The 22,221-nt window shown below is 47.5% G+C and overlaps 9 protein-coding genes across 9 annotated transcripts; 3 read left to right on the forward strand and 6 right to left on the reverse strand.

Annotated features, from left to right (window-relative positions):
- Nucleotides 1–214: 214 nt before the first annotated feature.
- F5891DRAFT_1030050 (uncharacterized protein) lies at nt 215–471 on the forward strand (the record flags this gene model as incomplete). The annotated part of the gene is made up of 1 exon (XM_041361557.1): nt 215–471. A coding segment is annotated over one exon (252 nt), but the record flags the coding sequence as incomplete, so codon positions are not given.
- A 490-nt stretch (nt 472–961) lies between these two features.
- On the reverse strand, nt 962–5,593 carry F5891DRAFT_1108405 (armadillo-type protein). The gene is made up of 22 exons (XM_041363693.1): nt 5,453–5,593; nt 5,291–5,380; nt 5,174–5,238; nt 4,796–5,122; nt 4,396–4,746; nt 4,160–4,348; nt 3,963–4,108; nt 3,784–3,907; nt 3,571–3,730; nt 3,467–3,523; nt 3,302–3,413; nt 3,200–3,241; nt 3,022–3,140; nt 2,821–2,967; nt 2,669–2,765; nt 2,485–2,616; nt 2,228–2,421; nt 1,810–2,170; nt 1,662–1,754; nt 1,560–1,609; nt 1,359–1,509; nt 962–1,298 (listed from the first exon to the last, which is right to left on the reverse strand). Exons 2-22 carry the CDS (start codon nt 5,378–5,380, stop codon nt 1,183–1,185), a joined length of 3,123 nt encoding a protein of 1,040 aa, XP_041226683.1. The 5' UTR covers nt 5,453–5,593; the 3' UTR covers nt 962–1,182.
- A 1,090-nt stretch (nt 5,594–6,683) lies between these two features.
- On the forward strand, nt 6,684–7,031 carry F5891DRAFT_1187806 (uncharacterized protein; the record flags this gene model as incomplete). Its single annotated transcript, XM_041366903.1, has 1 exon — nt 6,684–7,031. The coding sequence occupies one exon, from the start codon at nt 6,684–6,686 to the stop codon at nt 7,029–7,031; it is 348 nt and encodes a 115-aa protein (XP_041226684.1).
- A 387-nt stretch (nt 7,032–7,418) lies between these two features.
- F5891DRAFT_263466 (uncharacterized protein) lies at nt 7,419–8,291 on the reverse strand. The gene is made up of 2 exons (XM_041371128.1): nt 7,889–8,291; nt 7,419–7,836 (listed from the first exon to the last, which is right to left on the reverse strand). The coding sequence occupies exons 1-2, from the start codon at nt 8,208–8,210 to the stop codon at nt 7,580–7,582; spliced, it is 579 nt and encodes a 192-aa protein (XP_041226685.1). The 5' UTR covers nt 8,211–8,291; the 3' UTR covers nt 7,419–7,579.
- F5891DRAFT_1223683 (uncharacterized protein) lies at nt 8,292–9,809 on the reverse strand (the record flags this gene model as incomplete). Its single annotated transcript, XM_041369466.1, has 7 exons — nt 8,292–8,867; nt 8,921–9,080; nt 9,130–9,264; nt 9,313–9,373; nt 9,421–9,472; nt 9,531–9,596; nt 9,651–9,809. 7 exons carry the CDS (start codon nt 9,807–9,809, stop codon nt 8,703–8,705), a joined length of 798 nt encoding a protein of 265 aa, XP_041226686.1. The 3' UTR covers nt 8,292–8,702.
- Nucleotides 9,810–10,609: 800 nt separating this feature from the next.
- Nucleotides 10,610–12,146, reverse strand: F5891DRAFT_263373 (major facilitator superfamily domain-containing protein). Its single transcript, XM_041371127.1, has 4 exons — nt 11,855–12,146; nt 11,644–11,803; nt 11,051–11,594; nt 10,610–10,998 (listed from the first exon to the last, which is right to left on the reverse strand). The coding sequence occupies exons 1-4, from the start codon at nt 12,034–12,036 to the stop codon at nt 10,757–10,759; spliced, it is 1,128 nt and encodes a 375-aa protein (XP_041226687.1). The 5' UTR covers nt 12,037–12,146; the 3' UTR covers nt 10,610–10,756.
- A 1,017-nt stretch (nt 12,147–13,163) lies between these two features.
- F5891DRAFT_951168 (major facilitator superfamily domain-containing protein) lies at nt 13,164–14,955 on the reverse strand (the record flags this gene model as incomplete). Its single annotated transcript, XM_041375019.1, has 7 exons — nt 13,164–13,405; nt 13,458–13,989; nt 14,043–14,202; nt 14,254–14,388; nt 14,448–14,608; nt 14,663–14,728; nt 14,788–14,955. 7 exons carry the CDS (start codon nt 14,953–14,955, stop codon nt 13,164–13,166), a joined length of 1,464 nt encoding a protein of 487 aa, XP_041226688.1.
- A 1,759-nt stretch (nt 14,956–16,714) lies between these two features.
- On the reverse strand, nt 16,715–17,781 carry F5891DRAFT_1128192 (DUF2407 C-terminal domain-containing protein; the record flags this gene model as incomplete). Its single annotated transcript, XM_041364253.1, has 5 exons — nt 16,715–16,799; nt 16,855–17,074; nt 17,121–17,265; nt 17,319–17,552; nt 17,605–17,781. The coding sequence occupies 5 exons, from the start codon at nt 17,779–17,781 to the stop codon at nt 16,715–16,717; spliced, it is 861 nt and encodes a 286-aa protein (XP_041226689.1).
- A 123-nt stretch (nt 17,782–17,904) lies between these two features.
- Nucleotides 17,905–19,248, forward strand: F5891DRAFT_1144868 (domain of Kin17 curved DNA-binding protein-domain-containing protein). Its single transcript, XM_041364986.1, has 3 exons — nt 17,905–17,974; nt 18,028–18,259; nt 18,318–19,248. Exons 1-3 carry the CDS (start codon nt 17,959–17,961, stop codon nt 18,982–18,984), a joined length of 915 nt encoding a protein of 304 aa, XP_041226690.1. The 5' UTR covers nt 17,905–17,958; the 3' UTR covers nt 18,985–19,248.
- Nucleotides 19,249–22,221: the final 2,973 nt, after the last annotated feature.

Consider the following 22,221-nt stretch of genomic DNA (forward strand, 5'->3'; position numbering starts at 1 on the left):
GTGCCAGAGCTATCCACATCACCGGCGTCAGCTCCGGCATACCCATGGTCATTTTATTCCCAGTGACCAATACTTTGGCTCGAGCCTATGGAATAGGCATGGCTGTATGGCTGTGTGTTGTCGTCCAGCTTATGCTGATGACTAACCTGATGATGTGCTTCCGTATGTTAATCCAGCACTTCCTGCGTTCTGTTGAACTGAGAAGAACCCATAGCCTGCATAACATTATTCGTCAGAGCAGCTGCTCCCAATCGCGCCTCGCTCGGAGCAACCAACGGAATTGCCCAGGCGGCTGTTGCAGTAGCAAGAATCATCGGCCCAGCGTCTGCAGCTTCGGTCTTCTCTTATTCATTGCAGGAAGGGCATGATGCGTGGTCGATATACTACTTCTTTATCGCAATTGCATTTCTCGCTGTATGTACTGCTTTATTGCTTCCCCGTGATCCTAGTGTATGGGAAGATTCCCAATAGCGATTGACCGTGTGTTATGATCTAGTGTAGGAGGTAGAACTGGCAAGACTTCAGGCTATGTAGATTAGTATCATGTGTACAACATTCCCTACTCCCATGATAAGCTTTTAGGGAGGGTCCTGCCTGCAGAAAATTTCGTGCGGTTCCATCTGGCTGTCGTACAAGTATAGTAGCCCCTTTTATTCCGCCATGATCTTGAAAAATGATCGCTCGATTATTTGAGAGCAAGCTGACTGCAGAAACAAAAGGCGTTCTCAAACGTAAAAATCCAATCCGTCACCGGGCTTAGTACGAGGATGGATAACGGGACGACCGTGTGCTAGTAAACGTTTGATAGCCTTAGATAGCATGCCTTCAGAACAGCATCGACCGACATAGCACCAAACTACGCATCTGTCGAGAAAACGCCGCAAGATAACGCAAACGTTACCGCTTTTCGTGCGACGAACACGATTGCCGAACAGAGAGGCAGCGCAGAGAGCTAGAAGGGTGGGCCATCAAACCTCCGATTTCATTATAATTCAAGGTGTGATTTTTATCAAGGAAAGCGGACCATGAAGATATGAAGGAAAAAGGGAACTCGGTCCCCTTGACGTCGATAACCTATTGTATACCACAACAAGCGAACAGTCAATCGTCTTATAATATCCAAAGCGCGAGACGTCAAAACGCATCGAACAAGCGGAAACGATACAACAACTAGAAAAGACCTTAACTATGATCACCCTGATTCGCCACCGTCACCACCTCCATAAGCACAGTCTGCCGTTCAACCGTGAGCATCGTCGTCGCTGCCTGGTATAGAGCACTGTTTTGATTCTGGAATGCTATGAAAACGGTCATTGTCAGTAGGGAACAGTGTAAGATTGTAAGAACGAACGACGTACTCTGTAATGCTTCCTTGAAGGTGACATATGGGTTGATGTTGTCGAGCGGACTGAAAAACCCTAGTTCTTCCTCGATCTCTGATTCTTCTGATATATCTGACTCATCGTCTCCTGTTTCTGCTTTCTCAGATTTTTCTCTTAGGCGAGCACCCTATGATATTTGTGTGAGCGGTAGGTTGCGAATATGGAATTGTGACGAACCTCTTTCGCTAGGATCTCGAGATACGCGGAATCTTCGTCCCAAACATCCTCTAAACAGAAGTGTCAAGAGTCTGAATATGCAACAAAGCAATATACGCTTACCATCTTCTTCTCCCTCAAGATTGAGATATTTAGTTTCGTCCTCATCTTCATCATCGTCCCCTTCAACCAGCTGATCTTCCAACACCTTGCGCTCTACAAAACCACACCATCAGTCAGGTTACCAGTCATACAACAATCTGCAACCCACTCGCAACAGCCTGAGGCAGCCCCTTGAAAATATTCAAAGCGCCACCCACAATCCCAGGCCATCCATCCCTCAATCCTTCTGGAATCGCGCCAGCCTCCATCTCCAACAACTTACACAGCGCCAAAATGCTCAATTTCTTGTCGTGCACGCGTGGGAGCTTATTGTCGCTGTTGATTGCTGCGAACCAGCGCTCGAAAAACGTGCGTGAGAATCCTGGCTTGTAGGCCTCCATGAAATGAAGCGCCGCAGAGGCGTTGTAGAGGACGGTGTTGACCAGAATCTCGAGATTGGCAAGGCGGAATGAGGCAGTCTCGCCTTCGTCGATGTGGTCTGCGGCGATGGTGACTATGTCTTGGAGTTGCTGCAGAAGCACGATGAGAAGGTGTCTCAGGTGTGGATCACGAACACAAAGACTTACGTCATCCACATGGCCGTGCAAGTTAAGAAGCATCGACTCTGCCAGCTTGCATCCGTTAATCTTGTCGTTATCACCCAGCTGTGGGCTTGTCATAGCCGTGCGGTACATGTCCAACACCTTCGACCTATAGTCAGGGCGTGCCTTCAGCACATCGGTACCATACGACACAAAGTTGTCCAGCGAGGGGAGCATTTCTGCAAATTACCACCTCCATTAGTAACACAACCTAGAGATACGCGGAAAGTAGTGGGCTGTACCATCAAGGAAATCAACAGCATCGCTCTTGAAGAGGTCATAAGTCAACTCGAACACTGGCCACATGTTCGGTGATATTGCGTGAAGACGGAAGGTAAGGGCATCTACGAGGTCATACATATTATCAAATAGATCTACAAACGCTACAATCAGCAATGCCCTTCGTGCAAAAAGGAACAGACGCACCGATCAACTTATTCTCAAGGGTGAAGCGGATGATGGGTATGATCACCTCCTGCACCTGCGACAAAATCTCTGGCGACGAGTCAATGCATGAAACCACCTACGCAGCTTTTATCAGACGCGTTGGACGAACATGATAGCGAGAGTACACGCACGGTTCCAATAGTTTTGGCGACTCCCATGGCGCCATATACTTTATCGTCGTCGCCATCCGACACGAGTGATTCCACATCGATGCCGTCCGGGAGTGTTTCATTCTGCTGTGCCAAACCCTCTCTTGCAAGGCGTAAGTAAGACTCGCACTACATACATGCGGTCAGCATATTATAGTAATCATTATAGGACAAGACGCTCACCAGGCGTGCAGTGAGCTGCGAAGCCACGGGCATAAGCTCGTTTTGGAACCGATCTACCATAGCTTCCATGCTGTGATTCAGGATATCGAGGTCCGTCTCATCGGAGAGCTTGAGAAGATCTGCAGCAGCCACCATCGAAATAAATGAGTGCATCGATAGGTTTAGACACGAGATGTACCTTGCACGACCTTGCCTACTTGCGGAGAGACGGCGTCCCTGACTAAAAAACCCAAGTTAGCTTGAACACAGCATAAGAAAAAGAAATTTTTTTGTAACACACCAGAATCGTGGACGACAACCAGCTCAGTGATGGCCAATGCAGCTTGCACGCGTACCGGGAGTTCCTGATCATCCAGGGCCAACGCCACAGCACGGGAGTGGTTGTTCAAGTTCTGTGCAAAATTGACGTTAGCATGAGAACAACACTTATAGTAAATATGTCTACCTCTTCGGTAGCCCAGGCGATACCGGCCTTGGTCACTACGCCAAGCACCTCACATGCCTGAACCGCGTCAGCTCAAGAAAGTTGACGGAGATAAATAGACATACGACACTCCGCAAGTACGGCTCCTGCGATGTGAACTCGGGCAGCACGTACTGTACCATGAACTGCTCGATGCTTCCCTTGACATCGGGATGGCGGACGATGAAGGGGCCAAGGACTGACATCATCGTAAGGGCGCCGAAGCGCTGAGCCGGCGTGGGATTGCTATATCGTATTCTTGTGAGTTGATGGATGTAGTAGATGCAACAGGGACGCACGAGCGCAATACAGTGTTAATGAACTGGAGCATCGGGAGGAAGGACGTTTTCGTGCGGTTGCTTGCGAGGGAGAGAAGGAACGAGGTGGCGCCACTTACGGGGGACGAGAAGTTCTCGTACTCGTCTTTGGCATGTGAGACACTGACACGGATAACAGGAGAGTGACTAGGTAAACTCACCGACACTAGCACGGACGTATTCTACGGGATCTGCCTCCCACATGGCTTGTTTGGACGCATTGAAAGTGAGCTGGGGGAATGCAAAGTTAGCCACGAGGTTGTCGACATGGGGCTTCAGGAGTATCCACGTCGACTTTGGCTTGATACTGTGGATAAACGCATCAGCATAATCCGAGGGATTGAAGGTCGATGCGAACCATTCTGTGAAAAACTGGAAGATTTGGTATTGGCATTTCTTGCCCAACCACGCCTGTCCTGAAACGTATAGCTCGACTTGGTGGAGATACACCTTGAAGATTTCGGGAGCAAAGGCAGTCACGAAGTTCTGTGCAAATACGCCATACTCCTTCTGCATCGGTGACGGGAGCTGAGAGGGATTGCCGAAGCTACGATGCTCTTAGAGACGCACAGAACATTCGAAGAAAATACACACCGATGGAACAGTCGACCAAGGATTCCATACGCCCATTTCTTGGCCTTCCACCATTCGCATCTCTCCCGATCTTCCTCGTTAGTTGGAACACCTTCCACGGGAACAATCATCTCCACGACACGAAACAAGAGTCTTCCCCAGGGAACGAGTGATTCTTGGCTCTGCTGGTGTGGAGAAAGGTTGACAATAATTGCAGTTTTGTACGTCTTAAGAATCAGGTGCAGCATGGCTGGAATCTCCTGGGACGCAGGTTGGGACGGGGAGGTATTGAGCATGCCATCAGCGATAGTGACGAGCGTAGGGAAGAGGGTAGTAATAATGCCTGGCAGGACGTCGGCTTTCTGGCGGAATCTACGCGTTTATTAGAGAAATCTGAAGGATAACGCAATGAAATACATACCTGAACGCTCTAACGCATTCGAGGGCGGCTACGACACCCGCTCCTACCTCCCTCACGTCTCCGCTTCCCAAGAGCCTTTTCACGTCATCCAAAAGAGATGGCCAGCGATCGGGGAAGTCATTTGCCACAAGGTCCTTGAGGGTCGCTGCGACCTGGACGGTGATGGAACGGCTTGGGCTAGCAGAAAGAAGGGGAAGAATGTTGGCTTTTAGTGCGGTGCGGTCGGATTGAGCAATTGGAACGTGGTCTGGGCGCGGATTTGGTGGAAGGATGTAGGAGGTACGGACGCGATTCTTGAGGTAAACACTACAAGCTTGGCGAGTGGCTCTGTCATAAAATTATTATAACGAGTGTCATGAAACTTAAGAGTAGACATACAATTCAACGCCGTCAGATGCGATGATCTGCAAAAGGGCAGTAAGCATGCCCTCCTGTGCACCGATCTGCACGGGCGATTAGCGCGATGATTGCAGGTCTAATGAAACAAGACATCACTTTGCGTATTTGGAGTTCGCCAGTCTTCTGTACATTAGGATCAGGATTGTAAGTTGTCGCGAACAAATTCGCGAGTGATTGAAGATCCATCTGTGCATCATCCATGATATTGATCAGATTAGCATTTTTTTCATGTTAAAAGATCAGCAATGAAATACAGACCTCGGGCAGGTATATTATGAAGTATGAAGAAAAAGAGACAAAGGACAAATGGTCGTGAAAGTCGTTTACAAAGGCTACACGCGAGCTTTAGTAGAAAAATTGGGATCAAACACGCGGGCAGCAACGCGTTTAGTGTTGACCTAATTGATCATGATAAGATTACATCATGTTGACATGTACCAGCACGCGCACCGAGCTTTCTCACTTGTACATCAACTGCCAGCCTATTTTCATGCAGCGAACTGCTCTAACAGGCTGGCCTTTGTGGTGATCACACAGCCAGAGCGTTCAGTTTGTAGTAACACGCTGGTGTCTTCGGATTGGCGGATAATTTCAAAGAGCCATTGATCAGCGAAGTATGTACTAGTATATTGACACATTTACGCGCTGCGTCAGTGATGGCGTACGTGTCTGGAATCACTGCAATTAATCACTTCCTAGACTCGTGACAGTAACTGGTGATCCAACGTCGAGAGCTCCTTGGACCGGCGCCAGAGGCATTGCTGTCAGGATTTCTAGACTCAGTTTCCTGAATGATCGATGACTAACTGGGCCAACGAATGATATCCACATATTGTGGGGCTATGTAGTACGGAATTCTTCCCTTGAGTCTTTTTCATTTCATTATGGGTACGAATCTTGTGTCTCCCACCGCGAGTGGCGTAACGTAGCAGTGCTCCCAAATTTGACAAGTCCATCTAGATGTTTAAAAGTGATCTGCGATGGTGCTTCGAGACAAGCCCACGCAGCAGTTCCATGACATTGAAATAGTAACGTAAGAATGGAAATGTGGTGCCGCGTAGATTCGCAGACATTGGTCGTTTTTGGAATGCTTTGACTCCTTAGGAAATGTAATGCGAAGCTTCGGGTCCATATTGAGAGCGATGCAGGGAAGCTCCGATAATTATTGTATGGAACCATGTTTGCAGCCTACGCGTGATGAACGTTTTGACCTCAATTCTCGCTCATCGGAATTCTTCTCCACCTATCTGAAATAAACATCGTCATTAGAGCTAAAGGTGGGATCATCACAATCGCGCTTGTATGATGCCAGTGTCGCAAAGTCCATTCTTTGAAATTATATCTGGCACTGTGCAGAGGTAGTATCTAAGACATGATATTGCTTGACAACGAATAGAATCTTACCTCGACGACTTTACACTAGGTAGCTTGGAATCTTTCGGCGAGATGAAGTTTCCATGGGCACCCAGTGCGAAAAATTGACGTAGGCATGCTGAAAAGCTGTCTTGGCCTTCTCACCCGTCTTCGACCGGAACTCATCGCCAAAAAGGTATTCCAGGAAATTGATGACGAAGACTCTCTGGCAGTGTATCAGTTTCGCATCCTCGCTTCCGTTATAGTGTATATCCGAGATCGTGCCTATGGAGAGATTAATGAGAGCATACACGTCCTTGGCAAGAAGCAGCAAAAGTCTGCTGGGCAGCTCTCACATTGTCCTGTTTCGAACATCCCATCATCAACCTTTGCCTTCAAAACTTCCAAAGCGTCCACCAGGCTTCTGGACGTCCCTTGGAGTAGAATCGCTGAAATGCAAGATAGAAGAGGCTCCGATGGATAGCTGGTGATTCGTGAATGCCCACGACCTATCTTCGGTCGCCGAGAAGCATATGCGCAGGTGACTAGCTACTCCTTTTCGAGATAAGAAACAGCATTGGGGAACCGAAGTAAAAGATCTCTGAAACAGCACAGCGAGAGCCTCGTTTATATCTTGAGGATTGAACATTTGGGATTTGCAGCCAGCCACTGGCCAGCGTCATAATCTCAGTGATGGTATGTTTGTCCATGATACTTTCCACCTGGCCTGGTCAACGAAACTGAACATGAGGATAAAAACACGAGGACAAACAGTGGACGACTGAAGCCGGTTAGACTAGAACGGCCTTTGTTTCTGCATTCAGCTTGCTCTCAAATCATCAAGCGATCTCGATAGCGAAGACAGCCACTTCCCTACAGATGGGTTTGTAGAGAACAGCACGAAAGTTTGCTGCAGACAGAACCTCCCTAACTTATCATGGGAGTACGGAATGTTGTACACATACTAGTCTACATAGCCTAAAGTTGTGCCAGTTCTACCTCCTACACTAGATCATAACACGCAGTCAGTCGCTATTGGGAATCTTCCCATACACTAGGATCACGGGGAAGTGATAAAGCAGTACCTACAGCGAGAAATACAACTGCGATCAAGAAGTAGTATATCGACCATGCATCATGCCCTTCCTGCAATGAATAAGAGAAAATCGAAGTTGCAGACGCTGGGCCGATGATTCTTGCTACCGCGACAACCACCATGACGATTCCAGTGGTTGCTCCGCGCGAGGCGCGATTAGGAGCAGCTGCTCTGACAAATAAAGTCATGCAGGCTATGGGTTCTTCTCAGTTCAACAGAACGCAGGAAGTGCTGGATTAACATACGGAAGCACATGATCAAGCTAGTCTTCAGCATAAGCTGGACAGAAACACACAGCCACACCGCCATGCCCATTCCATAGGCTCGAGCCAAAGTATTGGTCACTGGGAATAAAATGACCATGGGTATGCCGGAGCTGACGCCGGTGATGTGGATAGCTCTTGCACCGAAGCAATCATTTAAACGAGTGTAGAAAAGTAGCAGAAATATTCCATTTATGACACTTGATGCTGCAAGTAAAGTGCCGATGCGAGAAGGATCAAGGGAAAGACCACCAAGTTCAATCGGTGTCGCATAGAAAACAGGTAAGAGCGAATTGAACCCCATTTGAAACAGGCCTGTAGTGGCATAACTCGCTGTTACGCTCAACACTTTCCAGGTTAGTAAAGCACGCAGCGGTGTAAGCACGCTGGCTTACCTGAGTTCTCATAATCAGTACATATACCGTCGCTGATACTGAAAGCTAAGCTTTCAGTATTTCACCTTTTGGTGTAACGGTTATGCGTGGCGGCGGTCTGACCATGTTACATATACTGAAAGCTTAGGGTTTGCAGGAGGTCGGGCGTTCCAACCCGCTCCGGGTCAAATTCCAAGGTTCGCCCTTGGGGTGGACATATGTACCCTCCCGTTTCGGATAGAAACTCCCACACAAACCACAGTGCCTAAGCGATTGGGAGCAGGACTGGTAGGGGAGGAAAAAGATCTGATAACGTGGGAGGGTGTAAGCACGCTGGCTTACCTGAGTTCTCATAATCAGTACATATACCGTCGCTGATACTGAAAGCTAAGCTTTCAGTATTTCACCTTTTGGTGTAACGGTTATGCGTGGCGGCGGTCTGACCATGTTACAAGCGGAAGCGGTTTTGATTTGACTTCGCCAGGATCAACTATAACATTGCTCGATGGCTGGCGAGGTTTTGAGTATGACTGTCCGAAGAATCCTCGTTTAATGAGCTCCCAAAGCGGTGTCTTGGTAGAAACGCTCTTGTAACCACACTTAGTGTGATCCAGAGATGGGTTTTCAGCATCGCGCTCACCTCTTTAAGACGGATATACGTGACTAGCCACATTGTCAATATCAGAAATGCCGAAATAGAGCACGGCAGAAGATATGGGTAGGTTTTCAGGAGTTCTGATCGCCCAAAAATGTCAGGGAATCTGCCTGCTGGTTGGGAGAGCGATCCTCCAACGAGTGCTCTAAATGCCGTCAACCTCAAGTGCGAGAGATAATGTACTGTATACCTACCCAACTGTGCCTGCGATCATCCACGGAATTGGTATATAACTGTATGCCTTGGGCATATCGGTTGCGTCAGTGATGTCCATCAGGTTGCTCTTGGCCATACTATCGCTCGCATCAAATGCTCCGCAGACAATACGACTGGTCGATAATGTCAGGAATTGATGGTCACAGCTACTATTTACTGACCTGACCACCAGACCGAAGAAGGTCTTCGATAGCCCAAACGAAAACATTGATATGGAGATTGCTAATAGAGCTATCAGTATTACAGGCTTCCGCCCGATGCGGTCGGACAGTTGACTCCAATGGAAACAGTCAGAGTATGAGCTGCATAGTACGATGATTCCTGGAGAGAATAGTATCATGAACGAAGGAAAGGGCAAAACCGATGAAGGCATGCTTACAAGGATGCCGGCATAGTGTCCAACCTGGGATTCGTCTCCGCGAGTGACTCCGATGTCTCTGATGAGCTTGATAAAGTCCAGTTGTGATCAGATAAGTCCAAGCAAACAGGATATTCTCACTTGAGGAATAAACGGGTTGAGGGTCCGAGAAGAAAGAATTTCTGACATCTCCAAGAGCAGTATAACCCAAATTTGATCCCATGGAAGAGGTGTCTTGGCCATTGGCTGCTCTGGTCGTTGCAGAAGAGGTGTCTCCTCGTCATTCTGCTGCGCAATCATGGTGGTGTGAGGGAATGACTTGGATAAAAGATGTGGTTCGTTATACTACGTGAAGTCATTCCAATGAGGCGGTTGCTGACCGGCTGGTTGGCTAGCTAATCGATAAGGCCTACAACGGCAGTCGACAAGAACCTGATCAGTTGACATGGAATCAGTAATCGTACGGCACCTCCTATTATGTAGCACCCGAGTCTAGCCGTCACTGTAGCTTTATCATTGACTTATCAGAGGCACCCAGTACTGCATGCGCCGCATTACATAAATATGTCTGTGACTTGTGCGTGTACCTGGCGCCACAGGTCCGATAGCTGATTCGTTCTATGGTCTGCCTAGCTGGTGGTGCACTGTACTGTGTACACAAGTGAAAAAACAAGCTGACGCAACAGTGGTTCGGATGAGAAGTCGTTCCACAATGTCGGCGGTCGCTGCTAACTCGTCGATAAGGAGTACGGCAGTCTACAAAACAAGCTCAATGTCCGGGATTCTCCACGTAAAATCAAGCACCTCTGATTACGCACAAATATTGCCCCGTATACTTGATCACGTTGTACGGGTAATTGGCATGTAGCACCCAGGTATGGCCGCCCGTGGCTAGGGGGTAGGTACTCGCACTATCACCCAGAGGATCTCAGGCTTATGGCTAGCTAACATTCACAATCTTAAGGCCTGCGCCCATGCGAGGTAAGATTAAATGGAGGAGACATAAACAAAAAGCGACGGTAAACGATTGGACTCATCACCTATGATACATAATTGTCGGAAATTTCTATAGGTTCCTTGTAATATTTGCAAATCGAGACAATATTTAGCCGTAAGTATTGGCCCATCTGCCGTGCGATGCAATTCACTTGTAAGGGTATAGGTTACATAGTAGAATTTTGCCAGTCCTGCCTCCTACACTAGATCATAATGTACAGTCATTCGCGATAATATTATTGGGAATCTTCTCATACATTAAGATCACGGGGAAGTAATAGAGCAGTACCTACAGCGAGAAATGCAATTGCGATAAAGAAGTAGTATATCGACCACGCATCATGCCCCTCCTGCAATGAATAAGAGAAGACTGAAGCTGCAGATGCCGGGCCAACGATCCTTCCTACTGCGACAGCCATCATGACGATTCCATTCGTTGTTCCGAGCGAGGCGCGATTGGGAGCAGCTGCTCTGATGAATAATGCTATGCAGGCTATGAGATCTTCTCAGTTCAACAGAACGCAGGAAGTGCTGGATTAACATACGGAAGCACATGAGCAGGCTAGTCTTCAGCGTAAGCTGAACGGCAACACACAGCCACACAGCCATACCTATTCCATAGGCTCGAGCCAGAGCATTGGCCACTGGAAATAAGATGACGATGGGTATGCCGGAGCTAACACCGGTGATAAAGATAGCTTTTGCACCGAAGTGATCATGCAAACGAGCGTAGAAAAGCAGCTGAAATATTCCATGTATGACACCTGATGCCGCAAGTAAAGTGCCGATGCGAGGAGGGTCAAGGGAAAGACCACCAAGTTCAATTGGTGTCGCATAGAAAACAGGTAAGACCGAATTGAACCCCGTTTGGAACAGGGCCATGGTGGTATAACTCGCTGTTACACTCAACACCTTCGAGGTTAGCAAAGCGCGCAACGGAAGCGGCTTTGGTTGAAATTTTCCAGGACTCCCTTCCCCGGGATCAACTATAACGTTGCTCGATGGCTGGCGAGGCTTCGAGTATGACTGTCCGAAGAATCCTTTTTTGATTAGCTCCCAGAGCGATGTTTTGCCAGTGGTAGAGACGCTCTTGTAACCACACTTAGTGTGATCCAAAGATGGGTTTTCAGGTGCTCACCTCTTTAAGACATATATACGTGACTAGCCAAATTATAGATATGAAAAATGCTGAGATAGAGCATGGCAGGAGATATGGGTAGGTTTTCAGGAGTTCTGATCGCCCGAAGATGTCAGGGAATCTGTCTGCAGGTTGGGAGAGCGACCCCCCAATGAGTGGTCTAGTAGATGACGTAAATCTTAGTGAGAGCTAAAGTGTACCGAATGCCTACCCAACTGTATTTCCGATCATCAATGAAACTGGTATATAACTGTATGCCTTGGGCATATTGGTTGCGTCAGTGATGTCCATCAGCATGCTCTTGACTATACTATCGCTCGCATCAAATGCTCCGCAGACAATACGACTGGTCGAGAATGTCAGGAATTGATGGTCACAGCTACTATTTGACATTTAACTGGACGCGCTGACCTGACCACCAGACCAAAGAAGGTCTTCGACAGCCCAAACGAAAGCATTGAAATAACAATTGCTGATAGAGCTGTCAGTATTACAGGCTTCCGCCCGATGTGGTCGGAAAGTTGACTCCAATGAAAGATGGTCAGGGTATGAGCTGCATAGTACGATGATTGCTGGAGAGTATAGTATCATGGACGAACGAAAGGGTAAAAACGATGAATGCTTACAAGGATGCCGGCATAGTGACCAACCTGGGATTCGTCTCCGTGAGTGACTCCGATGTCTCTAATGAGCTTGACAAAGTCCAGTTGTGGTCAGATAAGTCCAAGCAAACAGGATATTCTCACTTGGGGAATAAACGGGATAAGGGTCCGAGAAGAAAGAAAGTCTGGCATCTCCAAGAGCAGTAGAATCTAAAATTGATCCCAGGGAAGAGGTGTCTTGGCCGTTGGCTGCTTTGGTCGTTGCAGAAGAAGTGTCTCCTCGTCATTCTGCGGCGCAATCATGGTGGTGCGAGGGAATGACGTGGATGAAAGATGCAGCTTGTTATACTATGTGAAGTCATTCCAATGAGGCGGTTGCTGACCGGCTTGTTGGCTAGCTAATCGATAAGGCCTAATGGCCATTGGCAGTCCACAAGAACCTGCTTGTGCTGATCAGTTGACATAAAATCAGTCACACGGCACTTCCCTATTATGTAGCACTCCGGGTATAGCCGCCACTGGCCAGGGGTTCGCCGGTGACCGTCACCTAGAGGATCTCGTTGGCTGACTGACTACTTATGGTCTGTCTAGTCCGGGTGCACTGTACACAAGTGAAGCAAGCTAACGCAACGTTAACGGGGAGTTGGGCTTATTAGATGAGAAGTCGTTCCACGAAGTCGGCGGTCGCTGCTAGCTCGTCGATAAGGAGTACGGCAGTTTACAGAACAAGCTCAAAGTTATAGGCTATGTAGCAGAAACGTAAAAGTAAGTACCTCCTATTACGCACGTTGCCCCGTATACTTGCCTTCCAATTTGTGCATCTGCGATGCAAGATTATTTTAAGGGATTTGCAAGGGTATAGGTTAGTACAGACCATAATGCACACGGTCATTCGCAATAATATTATTGGGAATCTTCTCATACATTAGGATAACGGGGAAGCAATAGAGCAGTACCTACAGCGAGAAATACAATCGCGATCAAAAAGTAATATATCAACCACGCATCATGCCCTTCCTGCAGTGAATAAGAGAATATTGAAGCCGCAGACGCCGGGCCAACGATCCTTCCTACTGCGAGAGCCACCTGCGCGATTCCAGTGGTTGCTCCGAGCGAGGCGCGATTGGGAGCAGCTGCTCTGATAAATAATATCATGGAGGCTATGAGTTGTTCTCAGTTCAACAGAACGCAGGAAGTGCTGAATTAACATACGGAAGCACATGATCAAGCTAGTTTTCAGCGTAAGCTGAACGGCAACACACAGCCACACAGCCATACCTATTCCATAGGCTCGAGCCAGGGCATTGATCACTGGAAATAAAATGACGATGGGTATGCCGGAGCTAATGCCGGTGATGTAGATAGCTCTTGCACCGAAGCGATCGTGTAAGCGGGCGTAGAAAAGTAGCTGGAATATGCCTTGTATGATACCTGATGCCGCAAGTAAAGCACCGATGCGAGGAGGGTCAAGGGAAAGACCACCAAGTTCAATTGGTGTCGCATAGAAAACAGGTAAGACTGAACTGAACGCCATGTGAAACAGGCCCATGGTGGTATAACTCGCTGTCACACTCAACACTTTCGAGGTTAGCAAGGCGCGAAGCGGAAGCGGCTTTGATTGGACTTCTCCAGGATTCGCAGGATCAAATGTAACATTGCACGATGACTGGCGAGGCTTTGAGCGTGACTGTCCAAAAAATCCCCCCTTAATTAGCTCCCAAAGCGGTGTCCTGGTAGAAACGCTCTTGCAACCGCACTTAGTGTGATCCAGAGATAGATTTTCAGCATCGCGCTCACCTCTTTGAGACAAATATACGCGACTAGCCAAATTATCGATATAAAAAATGCCGAGATAGAGCATGGCAGGAGATATGGGTAGGTTTTCAGAAGTTCTGATCGGCCAAAGATGTTGGGGAATCTGTCTGCTGGTTGGGAAAGCAATCCCCCAATGAGTGGTCTAGTAGATGCCGTGAACCTTAGCGCGAGGAAAAATGTACTGTATGCCTACCCAACTGTGGTCGCGATCATCACTGGAATTGGCGTATAACCGTATGCCTTGGGCATATTGGTTGTGTCAGTAATGTCCATCACCAAGGTCTTGAGAACAGCACCGCTCGAATCAAATGCTCCGCAGATAACACGACTATGGTCAAGTAATTGACAATCACAACTACTATTCGATATTCAACTGAATACACTGACTTGGCTACCAGACCAAGGAAGGTCTTCGACAACCCAAATGAAAACATCGAGACAGAAATTGCTGATAGAGCTGTCAGCATTACAGGCTTCCGCCCGATGTGGTCGGACAGTCGACTCCAATGAAAAATAGTCAGGGTATGAGCTGCAGAGGATGATGATCCCTCGAGAGAATATCAGCCACGAATAAGGTGGAGGAGCGATGAAGACATGCTTACAAGGATGCCGACATAATAACCAACCTGGGATTCGTCTCCGTGAGTGACTCCAATATCTCTAATGAGCTTGACAAAGTTTCAGCTGTGATCGGATATAAGTCCACCGAAGGGAATATACTACTCACTTGGGGAATAAACGGGGCAAGGGTCCGAGCAGAAAGAAAATCTGGTATCTCCAGGAGCAGTAGAAGCCAAAATTGATCCCAGGGAAGAGGTGTCTTAGCCTTTGGCTGCTCTGGTGAGTCTGGTCGTTGCAGAAAAGGTGTTTCCTCGTCATCCTGCGGTGGAATCATGGTGGTATGAGAGGACGACAGAGATGAAAGACGTATCATGCTACGTGAATCCATTTCAACGTGGTTGTTGACCGACTTGTTGGCTAGCCAATCGATGATTAGGCCTACAACGGCAATTAGTGTTGCTGTCGAATCGAGGTGACCTCGAGGTGAGTTCGATTCCGTTCGAAAATGAGGCAGTTCGATACAACTCGATTCGTTTACACCTCGTTGTAACAAGCATCAAATCAGGAACGAACTGCCGCCGGAATGAGATGCTAAATCTGGCCTGTGACTTGGTGATTCGTTAGAGTAGTACTCCAGCAACCTCACATCTCTAGCATTTCAAATTCCTCGACATCTACTCCTCCGTTACCCATCCTCAAACCTTTTGTTCTAAAACATAATTATACGTATCTTCATCGGACCGCAGTACTACTTTTAGCGCCGGAGGACAGGCGCCTGCAATACTGTACAAATGTTGAGCAATCCTCAAGCGTGATTAGGCAACGGGTGTCGTATTTGAAATTCGTGCATCATACTGTGAGTTTAGTATTATATTCACAAAACATGAGTTTTCGCTAGTGGAACAGTTTTGCAGCTTCTGCTATCCCTTCGGCATCTGAGCGCCAGCATGTACTGCTACTAGCACCGTCTCCCGTGCAGCTCCGAGTCAGGCTCAAGCTCACGCAGTTTCTCGCCTGTCAAGTATCAACGTCACAATTCGACGCTCAGCATCAGTCACACACGCGCACATGACTTCAAGGCAAAACCAGCCTTCGATCGAAGAACTCACTGCACAGCGTGCTAAGGCACTTGAAGAGGACCGAAAAGATGCTCTGCGTGAGCTTGAACATTATCAGCGTGAACCAGTCACGTTCAATGCGGGCGAGCGCGTGACTGATCTCGTTCGCTTCTGGGAGGTGAGCTCGACTTTTCCTTCACCTAAGGAAGGCGCTAATCACCTGAGGAGCCGAAAAATCGGCCACTCTTGAAGTCGTAGATGAAAAAACGACCCAGACTATTGCGTCATTGTTATGACAGTAGGCGTTGACTGTCCTGTCAAGAAAATGGGATGCACGAAAACCCTTGTTACTCATGTTGCTCAGAAGGTGGGCCTCGTCGAACGCTATGACAAGTTTTTGGGCGTCGTCCTGGGAAAATACATGTGGCGTTTTCAGCACCCAATTTCGGCGTCTTGATCTTTGAATCTGTCCATGCTCGGCGTGAGCTAAGTTGGCTGGCATATGCAGACGCCAAATGCATTAGCATCATGCAAGTCAATATTTCGTGTGTGCGATTTGGAGGGCATCACGCGTAGAATGTACCCACGTACCCCAGCATCTATATCTGCACGGTCTTCGTAAGAACCAGAAAGAGATGTCTTTCGAGAAGAGTCACGCACCATTATGTCAAGTCTGATCCCCAGTAACTTGTGTGCACCAAAAGCATGCTCTTCACAAGCCAAACCATGACTTATGCTATCGATGTTGTTCCATTGCAAGAAATTTAAATAGACACTTGTCTATTCTCGGAACCAAATATGATATTGGGTGAGGAGCCAAGGAAACCGAGTCGTCACTCAGCGTCTGGCAACCGCCTGAGAATAATCCACTGATAAATTATGACATCAATAGGAATGTTGTACCACGTTTGCAGTGTATGGGTAATTGCAATGCAGCCTAACTCTGTGGAGAAGCTCCATATTAGTACATTCTAATCGATTTGGGTGTCTTCGGGGACCCACTGCAAGTTCCAATGATAATAATTCCATGTACACCTACGATGTGTCCAGCAAATATCTCCACATCCCGAAGAGCAAATTTACTAAAAATCCAAAAACAATTCCTACTTGTGTGCGCCGTCTAGTGTACCGGTCAGTATATGATTACGGGAATTCATAAATAGAAAAAGACTGACGAAAATATGACACTCTCCCCACTCTCGTGCTCACCCTCTTCCCAAAAAACTGCGGCTTTCGTTTCACGTAAGAAGAAAAATGGTATGATCGGGAAGAAAAACCCAATGACAATCCCGCGGAGAATGAGACTTTGTGAGGAAGCAGAAGAAAGGGAGGCTGTGTTGACGTTATCCATGGAGTCTATCCATTGTTCTTCGAGAGCTCGCGCATGTTCATCATCTGCAGTATGGTAAGCATATTTTCTGGTAAATTTAAGAGGACATACAGTCTTCTTCGTTCTCAAACTCAATGTCAAGATAATTTGATGACGATTGACTATGAAACTGCCGCCTGAAATTTGCAATGTCATCTTCAGAGAATCCTGCAGCAGCAAGCCTGTCAAATCCCCTCAGTGGTTGCAATTGAGCAACCTATGCGAAAAGCAATAAGCGAACACGAATCATTATATTCATCAGCCACGCACTTGTGGTTTCTCCTCTTCGCTCTCTCCAGGCTCGATCACGGGGCCAACAGAACAATGCAACCACGTCACCAGTTGATCATCCTTTGAAATCTCTTCAGAACGGGAAGTGGCACGGACTTGTCGCTCCTCGAGGGTTGTCAGCCATTCGTGAAGGAATGTTCCGTCCGTCAGCAGGCGCCCAGCATGTATGAGGCGAAGCCGACGGTCTTTCAGTTGGGGGAGACCATTGACTATCTGTATTTATATGCACATAAGTCAAGTACCAATTATACTTTCAACCACGCACATTAGCTTTAACATCCCTGACTGTGTCCTTCAGACTGACGGTGAGTTTAAAGTCGGGGATACCCTCAGTAAACCGGATCGTAAGGTCTCTGGAATCATCTGGCGGTGTCGAGGATGAGGGCTGCTCAAGGGGCGGGTCTATTTCACGCTGCTTCCCTTTGGCTTTCTCGCTGAGCATAGTCCCTACGCTTGTTGTAGTCCTTCGTCCAATCTGAAAGCAGTTGAAAGCGCTGTCATTGCACAGCTATAGGTCACGTGAGTATCAGACGTATAACATTCCAGATGACTAAGCTCTCCTTCAAGAGACTCCACTACCTACCTCAATCTTATCCGGACCTCCTGTTTATTGCCCAACATGCCGCGTGCAGAAGGTCAGTCAGACTAACATTTATGAGCATGAATCTCGCTAATGTTCAACGTACAGTCGGAACTCCAAAGTATCTCGCCAATAAGATGAAATCCAAGGGCCTACAGCGCCTGCGGTGGTACTGCCAAGTCTGTGAGAAGCAGTGTCGAGATGAGAACGGCTTCAAGTGCCATGCTCAGTCAGAAGCCCATCTTCGCCAGATGCTTGTCGTCGGCGAGAATGCCGGGCGGCATATCGCTGATTTCTCGAGCCAGTTCCAGCATGATTTCGTCCAACTTCTCAGCAGACGGTGCGTAGCTCTCTTTCAAACTGATACCAATTTCTAAACTTTGTTTGTCGCTCGTTAGATATAACACGAAACGGGTGCGCATCAATCAGGTCTACCAAGAATTCATTCAAGACAAGAACCACCTTCACATGAACGCCACCCGTTGGGTGACCCTCACCGAGTTCGCCAAACATCTGGGACGCTCAGGTATTGCACGCGTGGATGAGACCGAAAAAGGATGGTTTATTGCGTGGATCGACAGCAGCCCGAAAGCTCTCGCAAAGCAAGAAGCCTCTATCAAAAAGGATCGAGCTACGCGGGACGATGAACAGCGGGAGCGTACTCTGATTGCAGAGCAGATTGAGAGAGCAAAGTTGGAGAAAGAGGCGAGTGGTGAGGAAAGTGCGAGCCCCCCCGTTGAGGAGGGCCTCAAGAGAGAAGAGGGCGCGGAGAAGGTTGTTCTATCATTATCTGCAAAGCCAGTGGCTACATCGGATACAACGGCCAAAGTTGCTCTGACAGGGCTGAAGCTGACTGCCATAAAGCCCGGGGCGAATCCTCTCAAAGTTAATCCGTTGAAGCGGCCTAACGTGTTCAAGTCTGCCGCGCCTGCCAAGTCTGAGAGCTCAGAGGGTGGCGGTGGAAATGATAGGAAACGACCTGCGCCGATGTCAGCTGCAGAACGGCTTATCATAGAGGAGCAAGAGCGTAAGCGCCGGCGGATGGATAGAGAAAGTGTAGTCTAAGTTTCAGCTGCGTACTGTATCATTTTACTGTATTCTTATTACATTTTTCAGCTATTGCGGAAATATTTCAGCCTCAAGTATTGCTATATGACTGGCACAACACGAAAGGAAGCTAGAATGCACAGCTACTTAGACTGCGACCGCAGTGTGTCGATGGATGCGTGTCACGATTTGTCATGTATACACCCCTGGCAGCTCCCATCAAACGAGGAATGTTACAGATCAACCCTACACATGATCCAATATGACGGTCGTATACGATGGTAATCACCGAATTTGGAACTACTTGGTTGTGGTCTCCTCCACAACTTCATACCACCCATTTGAGAATTCGTACCAATCCTGCCGGCATGTACGACCTGCCAGGCTATACCGTCGCGAGAAATTCTTTCACTGCTTTCAGATCAGCAGGGGATGAATCAGTGTCCACCGATGTCAACATGCAAGGCCTCGGACTGCACGGGATGCGAGGACAACATGGTAAGTGTTTCATCATCAAGCACTAGTAGCTCTGTCACATCTGACGGGTACGCGATAGTTTTAAATAATGCATTGCGAAGGTCACCAGGCTGCCGATATCTATAGTAGTACTGAGCTCTATAATCACGAGGTTTGTCGGTGCGACACCAGTTCTGGCTACGCTGTCGCAAGTCTCTTGCATACTATCTAGTATAATGTGCTGCAGTGGGAGAACATGGAGAAGTCTTCTATGGGAAGAAAGTATGGGTGACTGATTCTCATTGTATTTCAATATCGGCCATCAAGGACCAGGTTGGTTGCTAGTCATTCCGGATAATTTCCCCTTATTAGTAATTACCACTTGATTCAAGCGCAGATACTTGTTCCAGTAGTGATACAACAAGAAATAGGTTTGCCTGGACCTTTTAAATATGCTTCGAAACCCTAAATGCTAAATAAATACCACGATGGATCCTCCATCGAATTTCTTCTCCCTGTAGACCACTCGGCAAGCATTTCCCTACACAGTACTGCTAGTTGATACATGTATATGTTCCTGGAAAACAATAGAATTCATGCTAGTTTCTGCATCGGAGTATGCCACGAGTTTGGCGTGGTATTCTCGAACGCTCAGGATGAGGCGTGGTCCCAGCACAAACATCTGCACAACCGATAAAATTTGGAAAGCACCATCGAGTGTCAGAGCTCCAATATAATTTGAATTCTATAGAACTGATGCGCAGTGGTTACACGCAGATGTTGGCGACAGGTCGGCGCACCGCGATTTCTGGAGAGAGATAAGGATAAGCAAGCTGGAGGCAAGAGACACCAGCAAAGCTAACATGTGCGGAACTTGAGCAGAAAAATATAACCGCGTTCACATTACAAGCTCACCTTGCAAAATAAAGAACGTGAGATTGTATCAGCACTCCGAAACAGTCCCCGATGGTCAATCCTGTCGATAGGCCGAGTCGTCGCAGCTCACGGAAGTGTTTCACAGCCACTCAGACTGAAAGGCACAGTGCGAGGAACTCCCAAACAGTCTTGAGCATCCAAGCCATGGAGTTCAGAAGCTGCGCGTACCCTCTATATACATAATAGCACATATATGTGCCAGAGAGTATCAACTCCTCTGGTGTTTGTCCAATGAGCCGTGTTCTTCAAGTCAACTGGCAAATGCGCTCACCATGTACAAGGTGACCGTTTAGTTCTATCGCTGTGATTACTCCGGATGTGATGTTTACAGCCAGGAAGATAGTAACAAGGAACATAAGCATCTTTTTAGATCCCTGATACATGGCATATAACCGAGCAATCGTGATGACTTGCATCGTGTGTCAATATCACAGAGGTATTGTACCTGGGTAACTCACCGCCCAACATGGCGATCAAGGCCATACTTATTCCTCTTATTGCGTAGTATGCGATAGTGCCTAAAACTTCCAATTAGTGAACGCCCTCGCACCAGTATCAAAGACTCCGACTCACACCTATTGAGTCATTATATTCAGCCAAGTTCAATGATTGGAATCCGACTGACCGGGCCCCCTGCATGAGTGTATTGATTGGATTTGAATGAGATGGTTGCAGAATACTTACTGCAACTGTCAACGATACCGATGGCATAGTTTCTGTGTCTCGCCGGTCAGAAAAATGCAATACAGCGCATATGAGACATGCGCAGAAAATGGACACTAATTGTCAGAGATGAGCTATTAGCACAGTGCAAAGCTGTTGGTCTTGACACATGCAGAAAATACGGTAACCCACTATAGCGTATCTAGAACATTTTGGAGTTAGCACAAGTTGCCTGCCACGCCAAAGCACAACACGAGTACTAACAATCAAATACAGCGCGGTCATGAGAGACCAACGTTGTCTCTGTCGCGAATTCATTGCATGCTCTTGTTTTCTTCTGATACGGAATCTTGTCACTCACCCAGATGAGTTCAATCTATGACACCATTCTTAGCGAGTTGGCTGCTGCGGCAATAACATCGACGTACCTCTTGTCCGAGTGTTGAGGCTAGAAATATCATGATAATATCAGCGATTTTTGAACACTGTCCGGCTCACCCCAATCGTATACCATCACGACGCCCGCTGCAACTGCGAAACTGCATATCAACGTTGTATCTAAACATCCTGATGCGATGAACCCATCCAATAGTCGAAAAAAAAAATCCAGATTGATTGTCGGCCACCAACTATGATCATTCGAGACGTATGTCATGTTCGAGGGATGGGAGTGAGCGAGTGAGGAAGGTTAGTGGTGTATAACTACAGCGTTCGTGCTAGATATACCACCGTTCAGCATTTTTATCGCCAAAATCAGCATAATGGAGATGTATATTTGATCCCGCCTCGAGACCCTTGACTTGGAAGCCCCGGATAATAAAAGTAGAATTTGATTTACAGCTAACATCATATCGACAGAATCCATTCTGTGGCTGGTATAACGAAAATATTTTCTATGTATGATCATATGTCGGCATATATAACAATATTTGCGGCTCACCAGTCCTCTGATGCATAGGATCGCATCTTCACGCGATGAAGCGCACGGTAACCATTCCATTCTCCATCTTTGCATGGAAAGCCTCAGCCCGGGCGATACAATCGCCATAACCTAGAAGACTTGCTATATCCGCCCTTTTTGTGGTTCTCCGAGCGCTTCAAATGCAAAAATATTGTTAGGTGTTTACCATGGAGTTTGATGTTGATATTCTGTCATTCGAGAAGCTCGACTGTGCAGTGGCTGTCTTGACTCCGGAATTC

Source organism: Suillus fuscotomentosus (assembly GCF_016647785.1).
Source record: "Suillus fuscotomentosus strain FC203 chromosome Unknown F5891scaffold_23, whole genome shotgun sequence".
NCBI classification, from domain to species: domain Eukaryota; kingdom Fungi; phylum Basidiomycota; class Agaricomycetes; order Boletales; family Suillaceae; genus Suillus; species Suillus fuscotomentosus.